A 27,530-nucleotide genomic window follows, 5' to 3' on the forward strand; every position below is an offset into this window, starting at 1 on the left:
TTATACGGTGGCCTGTACCCTCTGGAGGTTCTGCCGGCCCGCGCAAGTCTGGAAACTGAACCGTTTTTAACGCCCCCAGCCTAGCTCCAAAAGGGGAATGTGAAGGGGGGGGTGTGTTGTGGTGTGTGTTGTGGAAGGGGGTTAGGGTCGAAGATCCCACCCCACCCACCCCGGCGGTCGCCAGCTGCTGGAGGGAAGAAGAGGAAGAGACGGGTAGGTCTCCGCTAGAGCGGCGCTGCCTCGTTGGCGGCGGAGGGAGAACGGTAAGGTAAGGGGTACCGTGGGCCCCCCCAAAAAATAACCAAACAAAAAACACAGCTGATTTATTGACATAATTTTGAGGGGGTGATCATTTGTTAATACAGTAACTTCCTTAAAGCAAATGCCTCGCACCTGCGCTATCCTGAAAAGTGACATGACGCCGAAATAAATTACGGGAACCGACTCCCCTTTCCCGAAGCCCTGTCTCATTTCATGTTCTTCACGAAATCCTCGCCTTTCCTGATGGACGCTTTCAGCTCGGGGATGGCCTCGGCCACCATCTTCTCTTCGAAGGGAGAGAGCTTGCCCATGCCCAGGTTCTTCTCGATGCCCTTTTTCTGGAAGGAGGAAGGGGAGGAGGCGGGGGAGGGGAGGGAGGGAGAGAAGACGCCATCTCAAAAGAAGGTTAAGCCGGGGTTCCCGCGTCCCGCCGAGCCTCGGGCAACGGCGGACGACGGGAGCCGGCGGTAGGGTTTAGGGAAGGGAGAGTTTGGGCAATCTGGGAAAGATGGCCCTGTCTTTGGTGGAGGACTCTTCATTCTTACAAAGCCGTGGTCGTTTATAAGGAGGGTCCCTTCACGCTAATCTGGGGGTGGGGGCGATACCCAAATACCCATTAGACTGGCTGCTACTGTCTGGTCCCAAGCCCCTGGTAAGAGCGAAGCAGTGTGGCCTAGTGGAAAGAGCGTGGACCCGGGCGTCGGGGGACCCGGGTTCTAATCCTGGCTCTGCGCCCCCTTCCTTCTCTGTGCCTTGCTTTCCTCATCTACAGAATGGGGATCCAATCCCCGGTCTTCCCCCCAATTAGACCGTGAGCCTCGGGGGGGTCAGGTACCGTGTCCAACCTGCTAATCCGCTACCTATCCCGGCCCTCAGCACAGCGCTCGACCCAGAGTAAGGGCTTAGACACGACTCCCACTCCTTTGGGTTTCAAGCCTTCTAACTCAGCTCGGCCTGTTGTAAGGCAGGGAAAAGCGTCTGCCCATTCTACTGCTCCGCGTTCTCCCGAGCGCTCGGTACAGTGCTCTGCACGTAGCAGGCGCTCAATAAATGCGATCGACTGATCTGACTCGGCTTCGCCCTCGAAAGTTGGTCGTCACGCAGGACGGCGGGGGGGGGGGGGCGGGGGGTCCGGCTGCCAGGTTTACCATCCTCCAGAGAGGCACCCACCCCTCCGTTTTTTCTTTTAAACCTAAACACCTCGGGGGCTTTGCCACCTGGCCTGGAGCCGGCGACCCCCGCACCCACGCCTACCCCGAGCAGCAGAGGCGTCGAGAAATAGGAACACTCCGTTTCTTCGGACCGCACGAAGGAACACTCGACGACGCCCTCCTTGCCGTTCATCGCGTCCACCACGGAGAAGACGAAGCGAGCCCCGGCGTACGCCATGGACAGTGTGGCCGACCCTGCGGGCGCGAGACCAGGTCAGCGGGGGTCGAGGGCGAAGGTGCCGGCGGGAGGGGGCGGGACGGAAACACACACAGCCCCGCGGACGGGACCCCTCCGGGGAGCCGGACCGCTCTCCGCTCTCGCGATTAACCTGCCGCCCGGGGTCTGGTCCGAGGACGGGGGTCAGCCACTCCGGCCTGGAGGGTTTCAACTACGCCAGTCCCCTCAGCTCGCGCCCTGGGGCCTGGCACAAAACCCCAGTGACACCCCAAGGCTCCCTCTGCCACTGGGGTACCGGTCCCTCTCCGCCCTTCTCCACGGGGACACGGGGCCCCTTGGGACCCACCCGCTCCGGCTTTGGCTTTGACCACTTCCGTCCCGGCTTCCTGGATCCTGCCCGTGAGGGCTGTCAGCTGGTCCTGAGGGAAGTCTACTTTTGGGGTACACTGAAACCGGAAAGAGCAGGTCAGGCGCCGGCCCCGCCCGTGGAGCCCCTCCGGCTCAGCCTCGTTAGCAGCTGAGGCGGCTCCCCAAAAGCGTTCGATGGCCAGTATTTACTCCCGCCCAAGCCCTCCACGTACACTGCCGGACAGCTAGACGCCCCTTCTCGGGACTGTTATTTTGGCCCGATCATTCTTCTGCCACCTGAGCCCCCCCCCCCCCGGCCCCAGGCATTTTCCTTTCAGACTGGGCATCCCTGGCGTCCCCCCGGCCTTGGATGCGCCCAGCCTCCACGGCCCTCGTCACGGGAGTCGAGGTGACTGAACGGCAGCCCCCTCCCCGCCTCCGTTCAGACAGAAGGGCCTTGTGGGCAAGGAACGTGTCGCCTCTTGGTGTTGTATTTTAAGCATTGAGCACAGTGCCCTGTGCCCGGCGATTCTAGTCCCCCTGCCCCCCAATCTGTCCCCCGGGCCAGAGCCCCCGGCTGCCGCCCTCGCCCTTCGGACCCCCCCCCCCGCTCCTCCCCAGCACCTGGGAGATGAGGGGAATGATGGTCTTCCCCGCGTGGCCGCCGATGACCGGAACGTTGACTCGGGCTGGATCCAAGCCCTGGAGGACAAAGGTCGACGGCACGGGTTCACTGCCGGTTCCACCGTTTGGGTGGAACAGGAGCCGCTTGAGTTCGGAGGAACTCACGGGCAGAGGCTCCCCTCCTAAACTCTGCGAACCATCCGAACAGCCCCCGCCGCCCGTCTCCGTCCCGCTAGACGGGGGAGGGTCTGACCCCCGGAAGGCCGCCCGCGGCGGACGGCGGGCTCCTCTCACCTTGAGTTCGGCCACGAAGGTGTTGGCCCGGACGATGTCCAGGGTGGTCACGCCAAAGATCCTGTTGGGGTTGTACACGCCGTGCTTCTTGAAAACCTCTGACGTGATCGGGATGGTGGAGTTGACCTGGGGGGGGGGGGGGGGGTCGAAGGAGAAGTCACTGTCCCTCCGTTCACGCGTTCATTCGGTCGTATTTATTGAGCGCTTACTGCGTGCAGAGCACTCTACTGGGGAGGGCGTTCCAGGCCCGAGGCAGGATGTGGGTGAGGGGGGTCAGAGGTGAATCAGGCGAGACGAGAACGAGCGAGTTGGCATTACAGGCTTCCTCTCAGTACCGACAGCTGGGAGCGACGGGGCCGCCGCCCTGGGCGGCCTTGGCTCGGATCCCAGCCCACCACCCTTTATCGGGCCAGGCACGTCGGGAGAGCCGGGGCCCCCGGCCGGAGGGGGAAGGGTGGGTTACACTGTAACTCACAGTTCCCGCCTCCAGTGGCTCTGTGGGACAGGGGACCGGCGTCCAGCTTCCGTCCGCTCCCTCGGCCCTCCTGGGGTCTCCGCGAGGGCTGCTGCCAGCAAAGGGCACGCGCCCTCCCCCCACCAAAAACGTCGGAGTGGCTTAGAGACCGGGCCTGGGAGCCGGGAATCTCCACCACGCGTCTGCTCTGCTGACCTTGGGTAAGTCACTTCACTCCTCTGGGCCTCAGAGCTACCTCATCTGCAAAATGGGGATTAAGACTGCGAGCCCCACGGGGGCCAGGGACTGGCCCAGTGCTATTTCCTTCGGGTTTACAGTCCAAACCCTCCCGGTTCCGCGGTTGTGGCTTCTACGTCCTCCCGGGCTCGCACTGGGTCTGGGGGACGGGGTGCTTACCGGGTTAGCGATGATGCAGACCATGGCTTCCGGGCAGTGCTGAGCGCAGGCAGAGGCCAGGGTGGCCACGATTGTGGCGTTGGTGTTGAAGAGGTCGTCCCGGGTCATGCCTGGGGACGGGCAAGCGGGTCAGTCCGGGCGGCCCCCTAGAAACGGGCCCGGGGGAGCAAGCCGGAGTAGACCTCCCCTCTCGGCCGGGAGCTCGGAGGCCCGGTGACCTCGGTTACCTCGTGCCGGGGCGGGAGACGACACCGAGGGAGGGGCGCCTCTCCCCTGCCTTGTCGTCCGGGGCGCACGACGACCCAGAGGGGCCAAACTCTTCGACCCCGAGGCAGGCAGCCACCGCGCGGAGGGGAATTCAGACACGGGAGGGGAGGGGGACGGCATGAGGGAGAGGGGACACCCCCACCCCGAACACCCACCTGGCTTTCTGGGGACTCCCGCAGGAATAACCACCACGTCGCAGCCTTTCAAGCAGTCTGGCAGCTGCTCCGGTCCCAGGTAGCCTGAGGAAAGACGGAGCCCTCGGGAGTCAATCTCGCCCCGGCCCCACCGAAGCCGACGAAGCACCGGCCCCCCCGGCCGCAGACCACCTGTAGACAGACCGCCGCCTCCCCAAACAAGTTGCCTCGGGGACAAGGAAGACCCCAAATCACAGTAGCGGCCCCCCACGATAGGCTTCCAAGCCCCTAAAGGGACCTGCTTAGCCTGCCGGCCCAGAGTACGGACTGCCGACGACGAAGGTGAGACTTTATTTATTTGCTTTCCGAGATTCCCTTCACCGCCACCGCCGCCAGTTATTGAGCGGACTGGGACCGACCGAGGGACAGGCGGTGTTCTCCTCGGGGCAGAAAGCCGTGTGCGTTTCCCTAGTCGCAACTCAGCCTGAGGGTACGCGGTCAAAGATCTACTGTACGTTAGAATCCATCGACAGAGTGGCCCGGTGGGTGGAGGACGGGCCCGAGGGGTCGGGAGTTGGGTTCTGATCCCGGCTCCGCCACTTGTCCGTTGTGTGACCCTGGGCGGGCCGACTCGCTTCTCTGGGCCTCGGTTCCCTCATCTGGAAAATGGGGACGAAGACTGCGAGCCTCACGTGGGACACCGATCGGGCCCGTTCTGATTGACTTGTAATAACGATAATGATATCTAATAATGTTAACGTTGGTATCTGTTAAGCGCTTACCATGTGCCCAGCACTGTTCTAAGCGCTGGGGTAGACACAGGGGAAGCAGGTTGTCCCACGTGGGGCTCACAGTCTTAATCCCCATTTTACAGATGAGGTAACTGAGGCACAGAGAAGTGAAGTGACTCGCCCACAGTCACACACAGCTGACAAGGGGCAGAGCTGGGATTCGAACTCATGACCCCTGACTCCAAAGCCCGTGCTCTTTCCCCTGAGCCACGCTGCTTCTCCGATATCTGTTATGCCCTTACGATGTTATCAGCATGGCTCGGTGGAAAGAGCCCGGGCCTGGGAGTCAGAGGTCATGGGTTCAAATCCCAGCTCAGCCACCTTTGGGCAAGTCACTTACCTTCCCTCTGCCTCAGTGACCTCATCCGTAAAATGGGGACGAAGACTGGGAGCCCCGCCTGGGACGACCTGGTCACCTTTTATCCTCCCCGGCGCTTAGAACGGTGCTCGGCACATAGTAAGCGCTTAACAAATGCCATCATCATTACGTGCCAAGCACCGTTGTAAGTGCTGAATCCACCCCAGCCCTTAGTACAGTGACCGGCACATAGTAAGCGCTCAACAAGTACTTTTTTTTTTTAAAAAAAAAAAAAAAGGAAGACGAGGAAAAGGGTGTGTGCGCCGGCCACTTACCTTTCGCATTGGCTCGGGTCTCGATGTGGCTGAGATCGGCTGCCACCCCGGGCGTGTGAGCGATGTCGTAGAGGGTCAGGCGGCTGACCAAGGGGCTGTTCTTCAGGAGGAGGGAGAGGGGCTGCCCGATGCCTCCCGCAGCCCCCAACACGGCCACTTTGGCATGGTTCTGGAACGAAACGCGGGGAGAGGGGGGCTGAGAAGGGTTCCCTGATATACCGGCCGGGGAACGGGGAGGGTGGGAGACGCTTATACACGCAGCCCAGCCTAGTGGACAGAACACGGGCCTGGGGGTCAGAGGGACCCGGGTTCTAATCCCGGCTCCGCCACCTGTCCGCTGTGGGAACTGGAGTGAGTCACTTCACTCCTCTGTGCCTCTTTTGGAAAATGGGGATTAGGACCGTGAGCCCACGCGGGACAGTCCGATTAGGCTGCGTCAACCCCAGTGCTTAGAACAGTGCCTGACGCACAGTAAGCAGCTCACGGACACCGCTATTATTATGACTGGCGCGGACATTTAATCGTACTTAGTGAGTGCCTACTGCGTGCAGAGTATCGAGAGAGTACAATAGCTGAAGTCAAGAGATCTGTTCCCTGCCCCCAAAAACCTTACAGTCTGGAGGGGGAGACAGACATTAACAGAAATAAATAAATTACAGATATGGACATAAGTGAGGGAGGGGGGAATAAAAGGTTTAGTGGCAGAGCCGGGAGCCTGCCGGCTCCCAGGCTCGCGCTCTATCCGCTAGACCACACTGCCTCTCCCTGCCCGCCAGTCCGGAAGGGGATACGGACGTGAAAATAAATTAGAGTTATGGATGTAAGTGCTGTGGGGCCGAGGGTGGGGTGAATGAAGGGTACAAATCCAAGTTGAAGGGCGGGAGGGAGAGGAAGTAGGGGAAATTAGGGCTCGGTCAAGGAGGGCCTCTTGGAGGAGATGGGATTCTGAAGGTGGGGCCAGCGATCGTCTGTCGGACGCGGAGAGAGAGGGAGTTCCAGGCCTGAGGCAGGACGGGGGCAACGGGCGGCACCGAGGTAGACGAGATCGAGGTACGGCAAGAAGAGCGAAGTGAACGTGCTGGGCTGTTGTAGGAAATCAGCAAGGTCGCCCGAGCGGCGGGACCGAAGTGAGCTCGGGGGTTGCGAAACCAGTGTTTTGCACACAGAAGGCGCTCGGTAAATACAACTGAACGTATGGATTGCCACGATCTCTCCTTGAAAGCAGACTTTGGTAGCCCTGCCTTTCTGCTGATTCACGACGGTCAAACCCTTAGCGCACAAAAGAACAGATTTCTGCTCCACTGTCTTCCTTCTAGCCGTCTTATCTTTCACACTGGGCCTAGGGGTGTGTGGTTGGCGACCTAGTGGCCTAGTGGCTAGAGCACGGGCCTGGGAGTCAGAAGGCTCTGGGTTCTAATTCCCGCTCTGCCGCTCGTCTGCTCCGTGACCGTGGGCAAGTCACTGCACTCGGGGCCTCGGTTCCTTCATCGGTAAAATGGGGATTAAGTCTGGGGGCCCTTTGTGGGACAGGGACCGTGTCCAACCCGATCACCTTGTATCTATTCCAACGCTTAGTACCGTGCCTGGCACATATTAAGTGCTTAACAAATACCACAATAATTATTTTTACTATTACAATCCAGCCTGGCACACTTATTCTCTTCCATCCTACCCACTGTATCTCGATTTCACCACCCCATCCTCCCTCCATTATTAACAGTAGTAATAACAATAATGGTGCTATTTGTTAAGTGCTTACAAGCTAATCAGTTTGGACACAGTCCACCTCTCCCATGGGGAGCCTAAATCCCCATTTTACAGATAACTGAGGCGCAGAAGGCAGTGACTTGCCCAAGGTCACAGCAGACAAGGGGCGGAGCCGGGATTAAAATCCAGGTCCTCTGACTTTCCGGCCTGTGCTCTTTCCACTGGGCCGCACTGCTTCTAACCGACATTTATTGGATGGTTGTCTATTTCCAAAGGGGTTTGCAGACTGGTTTCTAGCCCCCCCGAGACCCGCTGATGGAGCAGACAGGGTTTCTGCCCGCCCGTCGTCCCCGAATCATTGGCCGCAGCCCCCCGAAACCAGTTACAACCAGTCAGTCAATGGGGAACGGTGTCAATCTACATTCCGAAGGCCAGAGGAAGAAGGAGGCTAGCGAAGCCAAATCCGGCCCAAAGAAAAGAGCGCTGGGCTGGTAGTGGGGAAAGCCAGATTCTAGGGCAGGGCTGGCCTGCTGGGTGACCTCGGGCAGGTCGTTTAACCCCTCTGGGCCTCCGGGCCCCGACTTGGATCTTCACGGTCGGGCCTCTAGCCTGTAAACTCGTTCCGGACTGGGAACGTGTCTATTTATTGTCACGGTGCCTACACGGGGCAAGCGCTTAATAAATACGACCGACTGAATATCGTAATTAATAATCACTGAGGGGAAAATTGAAAACCATAGCGACATTCCTATTCGATAAGGCTTCCGGGGTCACCTCACGTACGCCGGCTTAAGCCAGTGGCCTCCGCTCCGCCTGTCTTTTCTCCCCTCCCTACACCGGACAAGATGGAAGATGAAGACGCTCTCTGAAGAGACCTAAAAATAGCCTGATCTTTACTTGAGCCTCGGGTCCTGGACTCCCCCACAACTCGACCCAACAGAGGCAGACGTTGCCTCTGCCTCTGTCTTTGGGGTGGCCTCTTTGGTGGGGGCCGGCTGCCTCCACAGCCCGGCTCGGGACCCCCTTATCGGAGGACCCCTCTCTCCCTCCGCTCCCTCTTGGGGAGAGAAGGGGGGTCCTGAAACGCGGCCAGTGGATAAACCCCGGCCTGGGAGTCAGAAATTCCCATCCCGGTTCCGCCGCTGGAGAAGCGGCAGGGCGCAGTGGAAAGAGCAGGGGCCTGCGAGACGGAAGGTCATGGGTTCTAATCCCGGCTCCGCCACGTGTCCGCTGGGTGACCAAGTCGCTCTGCTTCTCTGGGCCTCGGTTACCTCATCTCTAAAATGGGGATTAAGACCGCGAGCCCCATGTGGGACAGGGACTGTGTCCAAACTGATTGGCTTGTAACCACCCCTGCGCTTTTAGTACTGGGGTGTATTAGTACTTGACACTAGTGTAGTGCTTGGCACGTAGTAAGTGCTTAACGGATAACACAATTATTATTGTCTGCTGTGTGACCTTGGGCAGGTCACCTGGCTTCTCTATGCCTTGGTCGTCTTATCTGTTAAATGGGAATTAAGACTACGAGTCCGAGGTGGGGCAGGGCCTGTGTTCAACCCGACTGTCGTGTGTCTACCCAAGGGCCTAGTTCAGCGTGGCTCAGCGGAAAGAACCCGGGCTTGGGAGTCAGAGGTCACGGGTTCGAATCCCCACACTGCCCCTTGTCAGCTGTGTGACTGTGGGCAAGTCACTTCACTTCTCTGTGCCTCAGTTCCCTCATCTGTAAAATGGGGGATGAAGACTGTAATAATTATTATTACTACAGCACCTGGTGCATAGTAAGCGCTTCACAGATACCATTTAAAAAAAAATTAAAGGTGGAGATGGCTTCCTCAAGGAAAAGATGGGGATAAAGAGGGGAGGAAGAAATCCATCAGTCCTATTTATTGAGCGCTTTCTCTGGCAGAGCACTGTACTAGCCCCTTGGGAGAGCACAATAAAACAGAATTAGCCGCCTACAACGAGCTTCCAGTCTAGAGGGGAGAAGGAGGCCTAATTTTTTGGGAGGGGGGTTTGGTCACAGCTCTTCTCCCAGCCATGGCGACAGCCGGAAACTGAAATAGTTGTGGTTCTTTTTAAGCTCTTGCTACGTGCCAAGCACTGTGGTGCCGGATAGTCGCTATCAGTCCCCGTTGTTAATAATAATGCTGGTATTTGTTAAACCCTTACTATGGGCCGAGCACTGTTCTAAGCGCTGGGGTGGATAGAGGTTGTCCCACGTGGAGCTCACAGTCTTCATCCCCATTTCACAGACGAGGGCACTGAGGCCCAGAGAGAAGTGACGTGACTTGGTCCAGGGTGACAGGGCAGGCAAGGGGCTGAGCGGGGATTAGAACCCAGGGGTCCTGTCTCCCAGGGCTGGAGCTCCACCCGCCAGGCCGCGATGCTTCGCCTCCACGCGTGGATTGATCCGTCCCCCCGAGGGTCCCCCCCCCCTCCCACCCGCGACCTGCCCCATCCCCCCAGGGACACCCCTCCCTCCACGCGTGGACTGATCCATCTCTGAATGACATCCCCTTCCACGCGTGGATCGATCCGTCCCCCCGAGGGTCCGCCCCTCCCAAAACGCGTGGACTGATCCACCTCCCCGAGTGACATCCCCTTCCACGCGTGGATTAATCCATCCCCCCGAGGGTTCCCCCCCCTCCCACCCGCGACCTGCCCCATCCCCCCAGGGACACCCCTCCCAAAACGCGTGGACTGATCCATCTCCCCGAGTGACCCCCCCCCCCCGACGCGTGGACTGATCCATCGCCCCCGAGGGACACCCCCCCTTCCACGCGTGGGCTGAACCATTTACCCTTGACACACTCCCACCCGTGGACGGAACCATCCACCTTCCACCCCTGGACTGACAATAATAATAATAATAATAGCAATCCATCCCCCCCCCCCGCCGATGGACTGATCCATTTACCCTCTGACACCCCCCTCCCCCGGCGGTGGACTGATCCATCTACCCCTGCCTCCCCGTCCCGCGCGCCCCGGGGAGGGATTCTCCCCCTCTTCCCCGGCCCCGCCTCGGAGCCGCCACGACCATATTTCTCATCACCTGGGCCGAGGTGGTGAGGCTGCGGCGGAGGACGGCGCCGGCGGGGCGGGCGAAGGAGGACAGCATGGCCGAGCCGGAGCGGGAAGAGCCTGGTGACTCCAACGACCTCCACCACCGCAGCCAGCAGCGCCGGGCTCAGCACCAGACGCTCAAACCACGCGAGATTTACCCCCCCCAAAGCTCGCGAGATCAGCCCCCCCTCCGGCCCTCGATCTTCCCCCTCCCCGGCCCTAGTCTCGCGAGAGTTGGAGACGCGGGGCGGGAACTCCGCCGGAGCGTCGTCTCCATAGCAACCGGGCCCTGAGGCGCCGCCCGTCCTACCCTAGCGTAAGATGGCGAAGGGGGGCGGGGAGACGAAGACAATCATCATCATCATCCTGATAATAATGCTATTTCTTAAGCGCTTCCTATGTGCCAAGCACTGTTCTAAGCGCTGGAGGGGATACAAGGTCATCAGGTTGGGAAGCAGCGTGGCTCAGTGGAAAGAGCACGGGCTTTGGAGTCAGGGCTCATGAGTTCGAATCCCAGCTCTGCCACTCGTCGGCTGGGTGACCGTGGGCGAGTCACTTCACTTCTCTGGGCCTCAGTTCCCTCCTCTGTAAAATGGGGATGAAGACTGTGAGCCCCACGTGGGACAACCTGATTCCCCTAGGTCTACCCCAGCGCTTAGAACGGTGCTTGGCACATAGTAAGCGCTTAACAAATACCAACATCATCATCAGGTTGTCCCACGTGGGGCTCCCAGGCTTCATCCCCCTTTCACAGATGAGGTCACTGAGGCCCAGAGAAGTCAAGTTAATAATAATAATAATGATGATGTTGGTATTTGTTAAGCGCTTACTCTGTGCCGAGCACTGTTCTCAGCGCTGGGGGAGAGACGGGGTCATCAGGTGGCCCCCCCGTGAGGCTCACAGGCTTCATCCCCATTTGACAGATGAGGTCACTGAGGCCCAGTGAAGTGACTTGCCCAAAGTGACACCGGTGACAAGTGGCAGAGCCGGGATTCGAACCCACGACCTCGGACTCCCAAGCCCGGGCTCTTTCCACTGAGCCGCGCTGCTTCTGTGTTTCCCATCCAAGGGGCGGGAATATCGGAGTAGGTTGTGACTCCGATATGAATTTAGAGTATCTGCTGTGGTTATCCCGATTTTGAACCTTCCTGGCATCCAAGGGCTTTTGTTTTTCTCCAAAGGACTGGAGGTTTTTTAATGGTATTTTGTGAAGTCCTTGCTATATAATAATTTTGGTATTTGTTAAGCACTTACTACGTGCAGAGCACTGTTCTAAGCGCTGGGGGAGACACAGGGGAATCAGGTTGTCCCACGTGAGGCTCCCGGTTAATCCCCATTTTACAGATGAGGTAACTGAGGCACAGAGAAGTGAAGGGACTGGCCCACAGTCGCCCAGCTGACAAGTGGCAGAGCTGGGATTCGAACTCATGACCTCTGACTCCCAAGCCCGGGCTCTTCCCACTGAGCCACGCTGCTTCTCTATATATGACAAGCACCGTTCTAGGCACTGGGGTAGATGCGAGATCAATCAGGTTGGACCCAATTCCTGTCCTGTTTACAATCTAAGTAGGAGGGAGGAGGATTTAATCCCCATTTTACAGCAGAGGGAACTGAGGCCTGGAGAAGTGAAGTGACTTGTCTAAGGTCATACAGCAGCCATGCGGCCGATCCGGGGTTAGACCGCAGGTCCTTCCGATTCCCGTGCTCTACCCACTAGGCCGTGCTGCTTCCCCCCAACGTGGGGCGTAGACTAACGAACGCTCTTGATTAAATTCACAGGAGATGTCCAAGATAGTTCTGTGTGAGCCGACGGAGCTTTACAACATCCTGAACCAGACCACGAAGCTCTCTAGGCTAACAGAACCCAACTACCTCTGTTTACTGGGTGAGTCGATCCATCCGTCGATCGGCAGTCGTAGGGGTTATGAGGCTTTCTACTCAGCGCTTGGAAAAAAACACCAATATTAATACTTGTTAGTAGTAATAATAATAATAACAACCGAGGTATGGGTTGAGCGCTTACTATGTGCCGAGCACTCTTCTAAACAATGGGGTAGATACAGGATGATCGGGTTGTCCCACGTGAGGCTCACAGTTCTAGTTCCCATTTTACAGATGAGGTAACTGAGGCACAGAGAGGTTAAGTGGCTTGCCCGAGGTCACGCAGCAGACAAGTGGCGGAGCCGGGATTAGAAGCCATGACCTCCGACTCCCAAGCCCGTGCTCTTTCCATGTGCCAAGCACTGTTCTAAGCACTGGGGTAGGTGTTAAGCGCTTACGGTGTGCCAGGCACTACAGTAAGCACTGAGTACTGTTATTATATCATTATCATTATTATTATTAGTTCTGGACAGGGACGGGGGGTCAGGGTCAGGGCATCAGCTGCTCCCTGGGGGAGCCCAGGCCCCGAACGAATGCCCTCCGGGTGATGGGCAGCGAAAATGAGATGGAGGGCGTGGGGCGAGCAGGTGGGCGTCCGGTGGGTGGAGGATAGAGTTCGGGCCCGTGCTCCTGGCTCGCCCCTTCACCCCCCTGTCGGATTTTCCCCCCTGCCAGATGCCCGTACCCGGAGGGAATACAATGAGAGTCATGTGATCACCGCCCGGAGGGTGAAGCAGGTAGTCGGCGGCGGGCCCTGGGGCTCCACGGGTCAGTCAGTCAATGCTATCTATTGAGCGCTTACTACTGTGTGCGGAGCACTGTACTCAGCGCTTGGGAGAGTACAACAAAAAACAGACAGATTCCCTGCCCACAACGAGCTTAAAGTCTAGAGGGGGAGACGGACATTAGGAGAAACAAATAAGAGATATAGACATAAGGGCTGTGGGGCTGGAAGGGGGAGATGCAGAAGAGAGAGGAAGACAGAACGGCTGAGTCAGGGAAGGCTTCTTGGAGGAGTTGTGCCTTCGATAAGGCTTTGAAGCGGGGGACAGTCACTGTCAGCCGGATAGGAGGAGGGAAGGGCGTTCCAGGCCAGAGGTAGGACTTGGACAAGAGGTCAGCGGGGAGGTAGACGAGATTGAAGGACCGTGAGAAGGTTGGCATCAGAGGAGCAAAATGGAAGCAAGGGACGGGGAAGGGAGACCGCGTGGGTCAGATGTGAGTCTCCCCGAGGTGGAGCGGGCACAGCCGGCCGAGAGAAGACCTTGACCCATTTCCCACCGGCCTGGTCACTCCCAGCCTCGGCCCCTCTCCCCGCTGCCCTCGGCAGCCAGAGAGGATCTCCCGTCCGATGCCTCTCCGGCGTCGACGGTGCCAGAGTCACCCCCTCCCGGCACCCACAGTCCTCACCCTCCCAAACCTCTCCCTGGTCCTGGTTAGGGGTGAAAGCTGGTGGGCAGATGGTGCAGGCCGGAGTGGCCCTGAGAAATTCACTTTCTTTCTCCTTCTCCTCTTTCTCCTCCTCCTTTCTCTTTCTGCTTTTTCTCCATCTCCTCCTCCTCCTCCTTCTTCTCCTTCTCCCTGCCCAGGCCCATGCCCAGGCCTGGGCCCCGGGCCCCAAGGCCTCCTGCGAAGACTCAAATATCTTTTACCCTAGCAACCCCCCTCCCTAACCCAACATTTAAGATGTGTCAGTCCCTTCTGGCAGACCCGTCTCCCCCTTTAGAAGTCTGAAGGTCTCGAAGACCCTCAAGGCAGAACTCACTGGCCCTCAGAGAACCCCACCAGAGCCCCTTCCCCAGGGAAAATGCCAATCTAATACTCACCGAGGGGAGGATGCCCCGGTTTCGGTAGTCCATCGGAGTGCCGAGGTGTGCCACCGTCTTTGATCCGGAGAGAGCACGTGCGGACGTACGACCCCATTTTGGAAGGCACCCACACACGCTCCGTCAAATCACAAGTCGGGGGCGGAGGGGGAGGCCGGGACTCTGCGGCTCAGAATAAAAGGGGGTGGCCCACCTTGGTTCCCCCAGCTTCGGGTAGTAGGGTGGGACGGAAGAGAGGGGGACGGCGGTCCTGGCGGGTCGGAGGCAGGGACCGGGGGGACCGGGGAAGGGGCTTCCCTCTCCCGGCTTCCCTGTGGTTTCTCCAGAAGGGGAACGAATACCTGCCTCCGGAATCGGTTGACCTGGAGTGCGTGAAGTACTGCGTCATATACGACGGTAACACGAGCTCCCTGGAGGACTTCTGTGACCTGGATGAAGACGAGGAGGAGGAGGACGAGGGAGACGACGAGGATTACCAAGGTGGGTTCGAGCCTCGGGGACGGAAGATCCACCGGAGACTTTGTTTTCCTTTTTTAATGGCATTTGTTCATCGCTTATCAGGCTCCAGGCCCTGTCCTAAATGCTGGGGTAGATCAGGTTGGACACAGTGTCCCACGTGGGGCTCACAGCCTCAATCCCCATTTTACAGATGAGGGAACCGAGGCCCAGAGAAGTGAAGTGACGTGCCTAAGGTCTCTCAGCAGATGAGTGGCAGAACCGGGACTAGAACCCAGGTCCTCCTGAATCCCAGGCCCGAGCTCTGCCCACTAGACAACCCTGCTTCTTAGCCGCATTGCTTCTAAAGACTTGGACTGTGAGCCGCTTGTGGGACACGGACTGTGCCCGACCAATGATCTCGTCTCTACCCCAGCGCTTAGAACAGTGCTTGACGCACAGTAAGCGCTTAACAAATACCATAATAAAGCAGAGGGGGAAAAAAAAGGCCTATTCTCCCTTCCCCGCATCCTCCCGAATCAGGCTGGGCCCGGCCCCCAGCAGGGAGGGCTGGGGGGTCTAGGGGCAGGAACTGATGCTCCCGGAAATGAGAGGCAGCTCTGCCTAGTGGAAAGAGCCCAGGCCGGGGAGTCAGAAGCCCCGGGTTCTAATCCCGGCCCCGCCGCTTGTAGGACCTTGGTCAAGTCACTTCACTTCCCCCGTGTTTCGGTTCCCTCATCTGTAAGATGGGGATTAAGGGCGTAAACTCTGTGTGGATCAGGGACTGGGTCCAACCCCATTAGCTTGTATCCACGCCACTGCTTAGTACAGTGCCTGGCACGTACTAAGCTTTAAACAAATGCCGTAAAAAAAAAAAAAAGAGGGACTCAGGGGGTTGTGGGAGACCCTAGTGGGGGGGCCGAACGTTCCCCGCCCCAGGAAGTAATTCTGCTCCCTATCCCCCCCTCCCTGCTGCTGCCTCCAGGGAACAATCCCGGCGGGCAACTCCCAGCGGCCCGGTTTCCCACGGCAAAACCCCACCCGTGGTTGGAGCAGGAGGCCGATCCCCTGACCGTCCGTCCATCCGGGACCAAGCCCCTCCGTCACCCCGGGCCCTCTGCTCCCTCTTTCAGGGCCTGTCCTGGGGGCGGCCGTCGAATGTGCCCGAGTCCTGAAACACATCACTTGCCACCCGGTCTACATCCTCAAGGGCGGCTATGAGCGATTCTCCTCCGCCTACCACTTCCTCCGCTCCCAGAAGGAGTTCTGGTTGCCCCAGGTTTGACCGGGAGCCGAGGGGCCGCGGGACCACCACCACCCCGGGCGGCAGGGCGAGCCTCGGTCCCAGGGGCCCACGAACCAGGCTGGCAGCATGTGAGAGGCAACGCGGCCTCGTGGCTAGACCTCGGGCCTGGGAGTCAGATGGACCTGGATTCTAATCCTGACTCTGCCACTTGTCTGCTGTGGGACAAGTCGCAAAAATTTGTCTGGGCCTCGGTTACCTCAGCTGGAAAATGGGGATTAAGGGCGTGAGCCCTGTGTGAGACAGGGACTGTGTCCAACCCGATTAGCTTGTGTCCACCCCAGCACTTAGTACAGTCTCTGGCAAATAGTAAGCGCTTAACAAAGATTATTATTGCTTTGGTGGCCAAACTCCCATTCCCGCCCCCTTCGCGTCCTCTTGGTTTCCGGGTCTGCTCTTGGGCTCACGGACCAAAATTGTCTGATCGGTGCCATTGTGTCTGTGGATGCTGAGCCCGGAGAAGATGACCCAACCTCCCCCAACCTCCGACTTTGGCCCCCACTGCCTGTAATTTATTTATTTCTCTTAATGTCTGTCTTCCCCTGTGGACCTTAAGCTCACTGTGGACAGGGCATGTGTCTGTTCTTGTTCTATTGTACTCCCCCAAGCACTTAATACAGTGCTTTGCACACAGTGAGCGCTCAATAAATCGAACTGTACAGTCGAGGTGGGCGGTATCGAGACGGGGAGGGCAGAGAGTCTGCCCCAGAACTGGCTTTATTTGTTTGTAGTGATGTAACATTGTTTATATTAACGTCTTCCTCCCTCTCTAGGCCGGAAGCTCTTTGTGGGCAGGGAGCGTAGCTTTTGTATCGTTCTCTCCCAAGCCCTTACACCAGTGCTCTGCACATAGTAGGCGCTCAGTAAATACAGTCGATCGGTTGATCGGGGTCCCTGGAAGAGCCGCCCAACCTTCCCACCCCATCCTCTGGAAGCCCAGAGTCTTCTCGCCCCGTCAGGAGACCGCGTTCCCGGGCTCGTGCCCCCTCAGACCCCCTCCTCCACAGGAACTGGACGCATTCCAGCCGTATCCCGTGGAGATCGTGCCGGGCCAGATATTCCTGGGAGACTTCAGGCAGGCCTGCGATCCGCAGATCCAGAAGGATCTGAAGATCAAAGCCCACGTCAACATCTCCCTGGAAGCGGGACCCTTGTAAGTACATCCACTGGCTGGGGTCTCGAGAGGGCCAGAGGGTCAACCGGAGCGTGGGACGGATGGTCAGTTGCCCAGTGTGGCTAGAAGAAGAAAATGGGGTCGGTTAAGCGCTTAACTCCATTTGAGAAGCAGCGTGGCTCAGTGGAAAGAGCCCGGGCTTGGGAGTCAGAACTCATGGGTTCGAATCCCGGCTCTGCCCCTTGTCGGCTGTGCCATCAGATTGTCCCACGTGAGGCTCACAGTCTTCATTCCCATTTTACAGATGAGGGAACTGAGGCACAGAGAAGTGAAGCGACTTGCCCACAGTCACACAGCTGACAGGTGGCAGAGGCAGGATTCGAACCCATGACCTCTGACTCCCAAGCCCGGGCTCTTTCCACTAAGCCTGTGAGCCCCACGTGGGACACCCTGATGACCTTGTATCTACCCCAGAGCTTAGTACGGTGCCTGGCACATAGTAAGCGCTTCACAAATACCATTATTATTATTATTAATATATAATATAATTAATAATATAATGATATAATTAATAATATTATTAATAATAATAATACTGTGCTCTGCGCCCCTTAAATGCAATAGACTGACTGCAAATAGAGCAGTTCCCGATGTCCCCAGTAGGGGGCGAAGTCCTTTGAGCACCGGCCTGCTTCTATTCCCACCTCTACCCCTAGGCGGCGCTGTGACCTCGGGAAAATCCTTCATTCATTCATTCATTCATTCATTCAATCGTATCTATTGAGCGCTCACTGTGTGCAGAGCACTGTGCTAAGCGCTTGGAATGTACAGTTCGGCAAGCGACAGAGACAATCCTTGTCCAACACGAGGCTCACAGTCTAGAAAGGGGAGACAGACAACAAAACAAGTAGGCATCAATGCTTAGTACAGCGCTCTGCACCTAGTAAGTGCTCAATAAATACTATTGAATGGATACTACTAATAATAATGATGGCATTTGATAAGCGCTTACTAGGTGCAAAGCACTGTTCTAAGCGCTAGGGAGGATAGAAGGCGATCAGGATGTCCCGTGTGGGGCTCCCAGTCTTCATCCCCATTTGACAGATGAGGGAACTGAGGCCCAGAGAAGTGAAGTGACTCGCCCAAAGTCACCCAGCCGACAAGTGGCAGAGCCGGAATTTGAACCCATGGCCTCTGACTCCCCAGCCCATGCTCTTTCCATTGAGCCACGCTGCTTCTCTATCATCAAGATAAATAGAATCATAGATTTATACACATCATTAATAAAGTAAATAGAGTAATAAATAATGTATACAAATATGCACAAGTCCTGTGGGGAGGGGAATTACCTCACGGAGCTGGGTCTCAGTTTCCTTCCTTTTTTTTTCCTTAATTGTATCTGTTAAGCGCTTGCTATGTGCCAGACACTGTTCTAAGTGCTCGGTTAGGTAATCAGGTGGGACACAGATCCCGACCACATGGGGTTCACAGTCTCAACCCCCATTTTACAGATGAGGGAACTGAGGCCCAGAGAAGGGAAGTGATTTACTCAAGGTCACACAGCAGACAAGTGATGGAGCAGGAATTAGGACCCAGGTCCTTCTGGCTCCCAGGCCCGGGCTCTAACGACTAGGCCTCGCTGCTTCTCCCCTGTAAGATGGGGATAAAACACCCACTTGTCCACCCTGTTAGTCTGTGGGACGGAGAAACGCTCAAGAAATACAATTGATCGATTGGCTCTCCTGCCTCCACCCTAGCGCTTAGCACAGCGCTGGACCCGTAGTGCTTAATAGATACGAACACTGTCATTATTAAAGGGTGCCCCTGGCCACCAACGAAAAGCCGGCCGATCAAGTTCGTTACCTGGGCGTCCTATCTCTCTCCTTTTTTAAAAAATGGTATTTGTTGAGCGCTTATTACGTACCAGGCACCGTTCTAAGCGAAGGGGTGGATACGAAGTGAACAGGTTGAACACAGTCCCTGTCCCACAGGGAGCTCACACTCTTAATCCCCATTTTACAGATGAGGGAACTGAGGCAACTGAGGTGACTGTTCTTGTCCCCTTCCAGTTTCACAGAGGACAAAAACAAACTCCTTCACATCGCCGTGGATGATTCGCCCGAGGAAGACCTCCTGTCCTCCTTTGCCTACATTTCCCATTTCATAGGTGAGTGCTTCTGGGCTCCCCAGAGATGGGTGGCTGGTGGCTCTCATCTTCAGGTGGCCCGATAATAATTATAATGAATAACCGTGGTGTTTGTTAAGCACTGTTCTAAGCGCCGGGGTAGATACAGGGTAATCAGGTTGGACCCAGTCCCTGACCCTCCTGGGACTCACGGTCTACTTAGGAGGGAGAGCAGGTATTGAATCCCCATTCTCCAGACGAGGTAACCGAGGCACAGATTACTTGCCCAAGGTCACCCGGCAGGCAATTGGCGGAGCCGGGATTAGAAGCCAAGGGACTCGTACGCCCAGGCCCGGGCTCCTGCCCTCAGGCCCCTCTGCTTGCTCAGTGTCCAAGGTTGGTCTTCCCTGGTCGGGGTGGGGGGCAGTGCGGCCTAGTGAACCCTAGCGGAGCCTCCACAGGGACTCTCAGATCCCTCCCTGAGGAGGCCCTGGGGCTTGCCAGCTGGCTGGAAGTGGGTAGCCCATCCCGTCCCCCTCCGCTGACACAGCTGGCCACGTGCAAGACGGACGTGGGGTAGACTGGCGCGTCCCCCGGGAGTCTGGGGGAAGGGCAGGGCCGGGAGCCGCGGCTGCCTGGAACCGGGGAGAGATCGAGAGCGGAACGCTCACCCAGCACCAGGGGAGTGGCTGTGCTTAGGGCCGACGGGGGCAAGCGCCCCAGATCCCAGCCTCTCGTCGGGGGTCCCCCCCCCCATCCTTCCTGGCCATCAGGCCTTTAGAGAATCCCACCAGGCCGCATGGCGTAGAGGGAAACAGCATTACGTAGTGGCTGGAGCCCGGGCCTGGGACTCAGAAGGTCCTGGGTTCTGATCCCGGCTCCGCCACCAGTCTGCCGTGTGACCTTGGGTAAGTCACGTCACTTCTCTGGGCCTCAGTTCCCTCATCTGTAAAACGGGGATTAAGACTACGAGCCCCACGCGGGACAGGGACGGCGTCCAACCCGATTTGCTCGCAACCACCCCAGCACTTAATAGAGTGCCCGGCGCGTCGAAAGCGCTTGACAGATACCGCAGTCGTTAGGGCCGGACTTTTGCCACGGCGGGGGGAGGAGGGAGACGACGCCGTGACTCCCGGGGCCTCCAACCGTTCCCGCCCCCGCCGGGAACCCGAAGGGGCTCGCCCCCAGTAGAACGTATCCTCTGACGGTCACTGTCCCCCAGTGCCCACGATCCCCCCCCCCCCGCCCCGTGCTCCTGTTTCAGAGGCTCACGTCGGCCTGGGGTCGGTGATCCTGGTTTTCTCGAGGAGGGGCATAAGTCGAAGCTGTGCCGCCATCGTGGCCTACCTCATGCACAAGGAACGGCAGACCTTGAAGGTACAGGAGTTATCCCTACCCCGCGGCCCCTTCTCCCGCCCTCCCCTCGGATCCACGGGCACTAGCCCCAGAGCAGGGATGGCAGGAGCCCGTATCTTGAAGGTCCACTGGGCGCTGTGCTAAGCACTTGGGACGTAGAGGACAGACATGATACACGCCCCGCCCGCGAGGAGTTACCATCCTAACAGCCGGAAACTCACCGCATCATTTTTGTCTTTTCCAGTGGGATTTGTTAAGGGCTTATTGTGTGCCAGGCACTGTAATAATAATAAGAATAATAAGGATGTTGGTATTTGTTAAGCGCTTACTATGTGCTGAGCACTCTTCTAAGCACTGGGGGAGATACGGGGTAATGGGGTTGTCCCACGTGAGGCTCCCAGTCTTAAGCCCCATTTTACAGATGAGATCCCTGAGGCACCGCGAAGTGAAGCGACCCGCCCAAAGTCACCCAGCTGACAGGTGGCAGAGCCGGGATTAGAACCCGTGACCTCTGACTCCTAAGCCACGCTGCTTCTCTGTGCTAAGTGCTGGAGTAGATACGAGCTAAGCACGTTGGACACCGTCCCCGTCCCACGTGGGGCTCGCAGTCTCCATGCCCATTTTCCAGACGAGGGAACTGAGGCCCAGAGAAGTGAAGTGATTTGCCTGAGGTCGCAGAGCAACTGGTGGGTGATTCCACCCGAGGGAACGTGACGGGTTGTGCTTGCAATAATGATAATAGTAATAGTAATAATAATACTGATGGTATTTAAGCGCTTACTATGTGTCAAGCACTGTTCTAAACGCTGGGGTAGGTACGAGTTAATCAGGTGGGGCTCAGTCCCTGTCCCACTCTTAATCCCCATTTTGCAGACGGGGGAACTGAGGCCCAGAGAAATGACGTGACCAGGACGCAGACCTGTGGCGGAGCCGGGATTAGAACCCAGGTCCTTCTGACTCGCCACCCCGGGGGGACCGCGCCCCCGCCTCCGCCCCGACGGTGCTGTCTTAGACGATGACTGTGAGAGGGAGGGGAGGAGCACGCCGCACCGCCCAGGATTGTCGACCTCGCTCGTCAGCGACGTGATCCGATGGCCCCGGGTGACGGGGCGAGAGCCCCTCCGGCTTGGAGGACGCCCATTTCGTTTCCCCCGAGTCACATCAGGGAGCGGAGGAAGTGGCCGAAACCCGACCCTTGACCAGCCGGCCCATCCCCTACCTGGCACTGAAATGGCGCACTCGGACCACGGGCCCACTGGCCTCCTCGGAAGGGGCAGCCCAGGCCTTCTGGGCTAAAAGGCAACGGGAAATGCGGAAAAATCCCCGCCGCAGCCCTCCAGACTGGAAGTCCCTGACAGGCAGTGAGCAGACCCGCTAATAGTAATAACAATAATAATAATTATCCCATTTGTTAAGCGCTTACTATGTGCCAGGCACCGTAGAGACAAGCAAATCGGGTCGGACGCAGTCCCTGTCCCACGTGGGGCTCGCGGTCTTAATCCCCATTGTAGAGATGAGGGAACTGAGTCCCAGAGAAGTGAAGTGATTTACCCAAGGTCACACAACAGACGAGGGGCGGAGCCGGGATTAGAACCCATGACCTTCTGACTCCCGGACCCGTCTTCTAGCCACTCCGCCACGCTGTTTCTCTGTTGCCTCTCTGCCGATTTCACTGTGCTCTCCCAAAGCTTCGCACAGTGCTCGGCACAGAGAAGGCGCTCGCTGAACGCGTGGCTTGATTGCTCCCGGCAAACCGGGGTATTTTGTGGGGTGCAGATCCCCAAAGCCGCTGCACTGCAGCCAAAACCCTCACTGTTCTCTCTCCCTCTCTTGGACCCAAAGCCACCGGTTACTTACATCGAAGCAGCACGGCCTAGTGGAAGGAGGGAATCGGAGGACCTGGGTTCGAATGCCCGCTCCACCACTGAATAATAATAATGATGGTATTTTTAAGCGCTTGCTCTGTGCCAGGCCCCGAACTAAGCGCTGGGGTGGATACAAGCGAATCGAGTTGGACACAGTCCCTGTCCCATGTGGGGCTCACATGAGTTAGGGTAGAGAAGTGAAAGAAATGACGTGCCCAAGGTCACATAGCAGACAAGCAGCCTAGGCAGGATTAGAACCCATGACCTTTTGACTCCCAGGCCCGGGTTCTACCCGCTAAGCCACGCTGTTTCTATCCACCTGCTTGCTGCGTGACCTTGGGCAAGTTTCTTCACTTCTCTAGGCCTCAGTTCCCTTTTCTGTAAAATGGGATTCGGCCCCCGTTTCTCGGTCCAACCCGATTAGTTGTACCTATCCCGGCACTTAATACAGTGCTTAGGACATAGTAAGCGCCTACCCAATACCTCAATTATCATTTATTTATTTATTTGAACATTTGTACCTCTCCCCTACCTACACCGTCGGCTCCTTGTCGATGGGGAACAGGTCTACCAAATCTATTCTATTCTCCCAAGCACTTGGTACAGTGTTCTGCGCAGAGTAAGCGCTCAATAAATACCACTGATGGATTGATTAGGGAAGTGCGGAAGTACTGAACAGGAAGTAAGTTCGGGTCCGACAAATATAGGACTCGCAGGGTCTCTGGAGATGCCTGCCCTGGAGTTATCTGCAGATATGGCAATTAATCGATCAACTAATTGCACTTATTAAGCACTTACTGCGTGCAGATGATGGTGATGGTATTTGTTAAGCACATACTATGTGCCAAGCACTGTTCTAATCGCCGGGTACTGTACTGAGCACTCGGGAGAGTCCAGTACAGCAGAGGTGGTAGACGCGACCCCCGACCACAACGAACCTACAGTCCAGAGGGGGAGACGGACGTGAATATAATGAATAAATGATGGCTATGTACGTAAGTGCTGTGGGGCAGAGGGAGGGGGTGAATTAAGGGGGCAAATCCCGCCACAGAAGGGAGCGGGAGAAGAGGAAAGGAGGGCGCAGTCAGGGAAGGCTTCCTGGAGGAGGTGGGTCTTCGATAAGGCTTTGAAGGTCGAGAGAGTAACCGTCTGTCAGGTATGAAGAGGGAGGGCGTCCCGGGGCAGAGGCCGGACGCGGGTGAGGGGCCGGTGGCGAGACAGACGAAATCGATCGCGGGGTTCGATCGAGGTACGGCGAGAAGGTTGGCAGAGGAGCGAAGAGTGCGGGCGAGGTAAGGTGGCCGTTCGGCAGACCTTCGGGACCTTCAAGGCGGAGGTGCGAAGCGAACAAAAGGAAACGTTTCTTCATCCCGGGAGGGGCGAGGATTTGTTACCCCAGGAGATTGTGCAAGCCGGAAATATCGGAAGGTTCAAGAGAGGTTTAAGATAAACTCGGGGACCCTACCGGTTCCGAGTCAGAAGGGGTCGGGGGCGTGGGATGGTCCGGGTCACGGGGGGACAGTCGGGGACGGAGAGGGGAGAGTCGGGGGGGAGATGGACGACGCTGGGTCACTGGGAGGGAGAGTCGGGGATGGAGAGGGGAGAGTCAGAGGGGTTGAAGGTCCCCACTAGAGGAAAGAGTGGACGTGTGAATCGGTCCGTCTGTACCGTGAAGGTGGGGATCCGTGGCCACCAGCCCACGGCTCCTGCGAGCCTCCTCCCGCCGCTTTCAGAGACAGCCCCGGGCCGGACGGGCCGTGGGAACGAACTAGGAACAGAGGCACAGATGTTTGCCACTTCTCTGCCGGGTGACCTTGGGCAAGTCGCCTCACTTCCCTGGGCCTCCGTTACCCGACCTGTTAATAATAACAATACTGTTAAGCGCTTACTATGTGCAGAGCACCGTTCTAAGCTCTGGGGGGGGATACAGGGTGATCAGGTGGTCCCACGTGGGGCTCCCAGTCTTCATCCCCATTTTCCCGATGAGGGAACTGAGGCCCAGAGGAGCGAAGTGACTCGCCCAAAGTCACAGAGCTGACAAGCGGCGGAGCCGGGATTAGAACCCGTGACCTCTGACTCCCAAGCCCGGGTTCTTTCCACTGAGCCACGCAGCTTCTGGGTTAAGACTGGGAGCCCCACGTGGGACCGGGACTGCGTCCAAACCGATGACCTGGTACCTACCCCAGCGCTTAGAACAGTGCTTGGCACGTAGCGCTTAACAAATGCCATCATTACCTCGTTACCCGAACAAATTTGTTACGGCGGTAACAAATCCCGTAGTTAGTCTGCTTGGAGTCAGCTGACCGGGCTCTCGATGGCACGGCTGAAATCCAGAGTATTTCCCGGGGCTCAGCGGAAAGAGCCTGGGCTTCGGAGTCAGAGGTCATGAGTTCGACTCCCGGCTCTGCCGCCTATCAGCTGTGTGACTTTGGGCGAGTCACTTCACTTCTCTGTGCCTCAGTTACCTCATCTGTAAAAATGGGGATTAACTGTGAGCCTCACGTGGGACGACCCGATGACCCTGTATCTCCCCCAGCGCTTAGAACAGTGCTCTCTGCACGTAGTAAGCGCTTAACAAATACCCACATTATTATCGTTATTATTAATTTTTCCTCAGGCAGGTCTGGGAAGATCTGGGAAGCGCTTAGAACGGTGCTTGGCACACAGTGAGCGTTTAACAAATGCCGTCATTATCCGGGTAGCCCTTCCCCTGACTGCTGGAGGTAGGAAGGGGAACCAATCCCGAGAATAAACAGGAAAACCAGCGTTTAGTCAGTCGGTCGTATTTATTGAGCGCTTCTTGTGTGCAGAGCACCGTCCTGACCCTTGGGAGAGGACGATAAAAGAATAGAAGAGACGCGTTCCCTGCCCACAAGGAGCTTACAGTCTAGAGGGCGAGGCAGACATTAATATAAATAAATAAAATCACAGATACGTACATGGGTGCCGTGGGGCTGGGCTGAGGGATGAATAAAGGGGGCAAGTCAGGGCAGCGCAGAGGGGAGTGGAAGAAAAGGAAAACAACGGCTTCGTCCGGGAAGGCTTCTTGGGGGAGAGATGCCTTCGATAAGTCTCTGAAGGCGGGGAGAGTCGTTATCTGTCAGATTGGAGGAGGGAGGGCGTTCCAGACCAGAGGCAGGATGTGGGCGAGAGGTCAGCGGCGAGACAGACGAGACGGAGCTGCAGCGAGAAGGCTGACGTTAGAGGAGCGAAGCGTGCGGGCCGGGGTAGGAGGAAGAGAGCGGCGAGGTGAGGCAGGAGGGGACCCGGGGGTTGACGGCTTTAAAGCTGGTGGCGAGGAGTTTCCGTCTGATGCGGCCCCTGGGGTTTCTCGAGGAGGGGGGAAACACGGCCCGAACGTTTTTGTAGTTCAGCACAGTGCTGGGCCCGAGCAGGTGCTCGATAAACACCCTGACTGATCTCCAACCGAGGACCTTTGACAAGGTCCAGTGTGATGGCCGGGAGTGAATCGTGGACCCTGAGGAGTCAGGCACTTTATCTTATCTTCATTTGAGCTTTTTTGCCCTCTTGGGCCCCAAGTGCAGATGGGGAATACTGATTGCCGCGCGGCAGGACCGGGAAACCAAAAGCCCGAGCGGCTAAGGGACTCACGGTTCACTCGAGGTGCTGAAATGGGGGCGGGAAGCTCAGGTTGGCCAAGGGGAAAGTGACAGTTTCCTCTTTTTCGTTCTTGGCCCTAAACTCCATGCTCAGTCACAAAAGGACCTTCCTTTGAACAGCTTCTCGCCGGGTGACCGAATCCCGGCCAGAATATTTGGTCGGTGGGTTCTGGCTTTCATTAATAATAAGGCAAGAGGTCCATCCCTCGGCCTGCCAGGAGGCTTCGGCGAAACCTTCCCAAGGAGACGGGCGGGTGGTCCGACCCCTTTGGTGAAGAAGCACGGCCTAGTGAAGAGGGCCTGGGAGTCAGACGGATTTGGGTTCTAATCCCCGCTCCTCCACTCGTCTGCTGTGTGACTCGGGCAAGTCACTTAACATCTCTGTGCCTCAGTTCCCTCATCTGTAAAATGGGAATTAAGGATGTGAGCCCTAGGTGGGACAAGGACCGGCTCCAACCCGATTACCCCCTATCTACCCCAGCGTTTAGAACAGTCCCCGGCGCTCAGTGCCACAGATCCCCCTTAGACATCCCACCCGCAGACGCACGCCCGGCCCGAGCCCCGCCGGGGACGAAGGTGGCCCCCGTCGTCCGGGCTCGGGCGGTGGGCCGGAGATGAGGCCCCTGACGCTGTCGCACCCCCTCCGGGTTTGTAGAGGTCGTGGGCGCAGCTGCTGAAGTGCAAAGCTAACATGCGGCCCAACCGGGGCTTCGTGCAACAGCTGTCCGACTGGGAGAAGAGGATCCACGGGACCACCATCACCGACATCTCCGACCCGCGCTACTGACTCCTCCCGGCCGGGGACCGGGGGGTTCCCTCCCCCTCCCCCAGACCACTACTTTTTCCCCGGCGAAGGGGCCGACCGCCCCCTCTCCCCAGCGCCCCCTCGCCTCTTCCTCCTCGGCACTGAGGGTCCCCTCCGTCCCCGGGTTATAGATCCAAACGCCCCTTTCTCTCCGCGCCCCTCCGTTTCATCCCCCGAACCGACGACCTCTCGCCAAGTCGGGGACTGGGGGGGGGCGGACACCCTGTTAGGTTTTCCCAACCAGATGAGACCCGCTCCCGATGAGGAAGCCCCCACCTCCCCAACCGCCCCCAGCCCTATCGGCCGGGTACCTGGAGCGGATCGGCCAGCTCAAGACCCGCTCTCCACTTGGCACCGGCCCACGTCGTCCCAGCCTCTGTCTGGTCCTCCCCGCAGAGTAGGCCCCCGATCTCCGAATTGAGCTGGAGTGGGGTGGGGGGCTCCCAAAGGCCCGTGCCCTCACCCCCATCCGCCCCAGGCTGGTGACGTGGGCTACTGGGTAGTCAGACCAGGGGCCAGACCCGCCTTGACACTCCCCAGCCTCCCCCCTCTCCTGGCATCATTTCCGTCGGAGCAGCCCCCGTCTAGGGCCCAAACCTCTGTTACCCGTGATTATCGACCTCTCGCTCCCCCTTCCCCACCAGCCGCCATTTTGCAATTTCAGACCCAGAGCCAAGGTTGGGGGGAATTGGGGGGTCGGTGGGGAGGACCCAGCCTCGACTTTCCTCACCCTCTCCTTCTACCCACCCTCAACTTTCCTCCCCCTCTCCTTCTACCCACCTGTTGCTTGGCTGCTCAATAAAATGAGTGCTCGGCTC

General features: G+C 57.7%; 2 protein-coding genes across 6 annotated transcripts; one reads left to right on the forward strand and one right to left on the reverse strand.

The window, feature by feature from the left end:
• Positions 1–308: 308 nt before the first annotated feature.
• On the reverse strand, positions 309–10,512 carry MDH2 (malate dehydrogenase 2). Its single transcript, XM_029081700.2, has 9 exons — positions 10,372–10,512; positions 5,613–5,781; positions 4,210–4,293; positions 3,788–3,897; positions 2,917–3,042; positions 2,623–2,700; positions 1,997–2,096; positions 1,516–1,667; positions 309–599 (listed from the first exon to the last, which is right to left on the reverse strand). Exons 1-9 carry the CDS (start codon positions 10,435–10,437, stop codon positions 468–470), a joined length of 1,017 nt encoding a protein of 338 aa, XP_028937533.1. The 5' UTR covers positions 10,438–10,512; the 3' UTR covers positions 309–467.
• STYXL1 (serine/threonine/tyrosine interacting like 1) lies at positions 4,289–27,530 on the forward strand. 5 transcript variants are annotated; one of them, XM_029081703.1, is made up of 9 exons: positions 4,289–4,530; positions 12,162–12,267; positions 12,939–13,000; positions 14,416–14,569; positions 15,658–15,803; positions 16,835–16,980; positions 19,011–19,108; positions 20,331–20,443; positions 26,563–27,530. In XM_029081703.1, exons 2-9 carry the CDS (start codon positions 12,165–12,167, stop codon positions 26,692–26,694), a joined length of 954 nt encoding a protein of 317 aa, XP_028937536.1. In that variant the 5' UTR covers positions 4,289–4,530; positions 12,162–12,164; the 3' UTR covers positions 26,695–27,530. The 5 variants fall into 5 exon arrangements, with proteins under 5 accessions (XP_028937536.1, XP_028937535.1, XP_028937534.1 ...); XM_029081702.2 differs by lacking the exon at positions 4,289–4,530 and adding an exon at positions 10,572–10,698; XM_029081701.1 differs by lacking the exon at positions 4,289–4,530 and adding an exon at positions 11,423–11,582.

Source organism: Ornithorhynchus anatinus, chromosome 17 (genome assembly GCF_004115215.2).
Source record: "Ornithorhynchus anatinus isolate Pmale09 chromosome 17, mOrnAna1.pri.v4, whole genome shotgun sequence".
Lineage (NCBI taxonomy): Eukaryota > Metazoa > Chordata > Mammalia > Monotremata > Ornithorhynchidae > Ornithorhynchus > Ornithorhynchus anatinus.